The 1,642-nt window shown below is 41.6% G+C and overlaps 1 protein-coding gene across 1 annotated transcript; it reads right to left on the bottom strand.

Annotated features, from left to right (window-relative positions):
- Positions 1-1,360, bottom strand: LOC131635518 (E3 ubiquitin-protein ligase RDUF2-like). The gene has a single exon (XM_058906142.1). The coding sequence runs from the start codon at positions 1,222-1,224 to the stop codon at positions 154-156; it is 1,071 nt and encodes a 356-aa protein (XP_058762125.1). The 5' UTR covers positions 1,225-1,360; the 3' UTR covers positions 1-153.
- Positions 1,361-1,642: the final 282 nt, after the last annotated feature.

Raw genomic sequence — 1,642 nt, 5'->3', positions numbered from 1 at the left:
TTGCAAATTGGATAATTCTGTATTGCATTAGCAATCTTAATGAAATTCTTACAAAAGAATCAACTACTAAATCATTAATTAATTTTACACTAAATGAATAATTTAATTTAATTGCTTTTCAAACATAACTTCATCTCAACAGTAACCAAATAATTATTCCGTTACCCAAGTTCTGCTTCTTCGCCGTGAACTTCTACTAAAAAATGAACCAGAACCAGAAACGCTACGGCTACGGTTTAAATTAACGGAACCAAAAAACGATAAAAAATTACGAAAAATTCTGCGAAAGCCACGTCTCTCTCTAACTCTATTGCTTCCTACTGCCAAAGAGACGCTTCTAGAATCTTCGTTTGAGTTATTACCGCCGTCCATCTCTGTGTAAACAACCGGTAACTGAATCTCACCGGCTCTCCGGCCACCGGTGAATCTCCCGACGGCGAATCCACCTCCTGGTAATCTCCATATCGTCAAACCAACCGCTTCTTCGTCGGTCTGACTCTGACCAGATAATCTAGTCTCCGAGGGGTTTTGATTTTGGTTTTGATCGGAAGGTAACTCGTGGCGGCAGACCGGGCATGAGTTTCGCATAGAGAGCCATGGGAGAATGCAATCGGAATGGTAAAGATGCTTGCACGGCATCTTACGCGCCTCCGAACCAAGCTCGAATGCTTCTTTGCAAACCGCACAGTGCGTTTCTTCTTCCACCTCTGCGTCGGTGATATCGACGGTTGGTATTGACTCTATCGCCGCCTTTGACGCTGGTGGATTCTCCGCCCTACCGAAACCGTTGATTTCGATCTGAGAGAATTGCTCAAGCAACCGATCAAAACCTGAACCAAGCAATAACTCTGACATATTCGGCGGGAGCGGACGTAGATCGGCGCCGTTGCCGTCTTCATAATACAATTCAAAGCTACTCCCCTCACTTTCACCGCCGCCGCTACCGCCGTTGTCCTCTCTAGGTCCGCGAAGCACGATTACAGGATTGAAAGGCGATCTGTTGCCAGCGTTACGACGTCTCCGGCGGGAGGTTTGTCTCCTGGAAGAATGGATTCCGTCTGCGAACAAGGAAACAGCCGGAGAGTTACCGGCGTGAATCTCTTCCACAAAACCGCTTGTGCAGTGGGGACAAACGACGTCGTTGTGATCCAAAAGGTGAACGAAACGCGTGCAGCTATAGCACCAAAACGACGCCGTGGAGGAGGGAAGCGTGTCCGAGTTCATTTAGTTTCAGAATGAGTTGACTCGGATAGAAATGAAGTTTTTTTTTTTTTGGTTTTAGTTGTGAGAGGAACGATAAAGAGAGAAAGGTTGATATAAGGGGTTAGGGAAAGAAGAAAATTTTAACTACGCGTTTTTCAACTACAGAACAATACTCTAGTGTACTGTGTCTCTGCTGGAAAGTACATGGCAATTTCTATTTTTATGCTATTTCTATTTACAATTAATTAAATTCTAATTTGATTGGATTTTAATAATTGAATAAGGAAATACTACTACTAATACATGGCAATTTCTATTTTATAGTTTTATATTTATAATTGATTAAATTCTGACTTATTGAATTTCAATAATTGAATAAGGAAAGGAAATCCTACTACATGGCAATTTCTATTTTTATATAGTATTTATAATTATATAA

The sequence above is a fragment of the Vicia villosa genome, unplaced genomic scaffold (genome assembly GCF_029867415.1).
Source record: "Vicia villosa cultivar HV-30 ecotype Madison, WI unplaced genomic scaffold, Vvil1.0 ctg.001503F_1_1, whole genome shotgun sequence".
In the NCBI taxonomy this organism is placed as follows: Eukaryota; Viridiplantae; Streptophyta; class Magnoliopsida; order Fabales; family Fabaceae; genus Vicia; species Vicia villosa.
The sequence above is the reverse complement of the archived record's forward strand: the minus strand, read 5'-3'. Positions and strand labels throughout refer to the sequence as shown.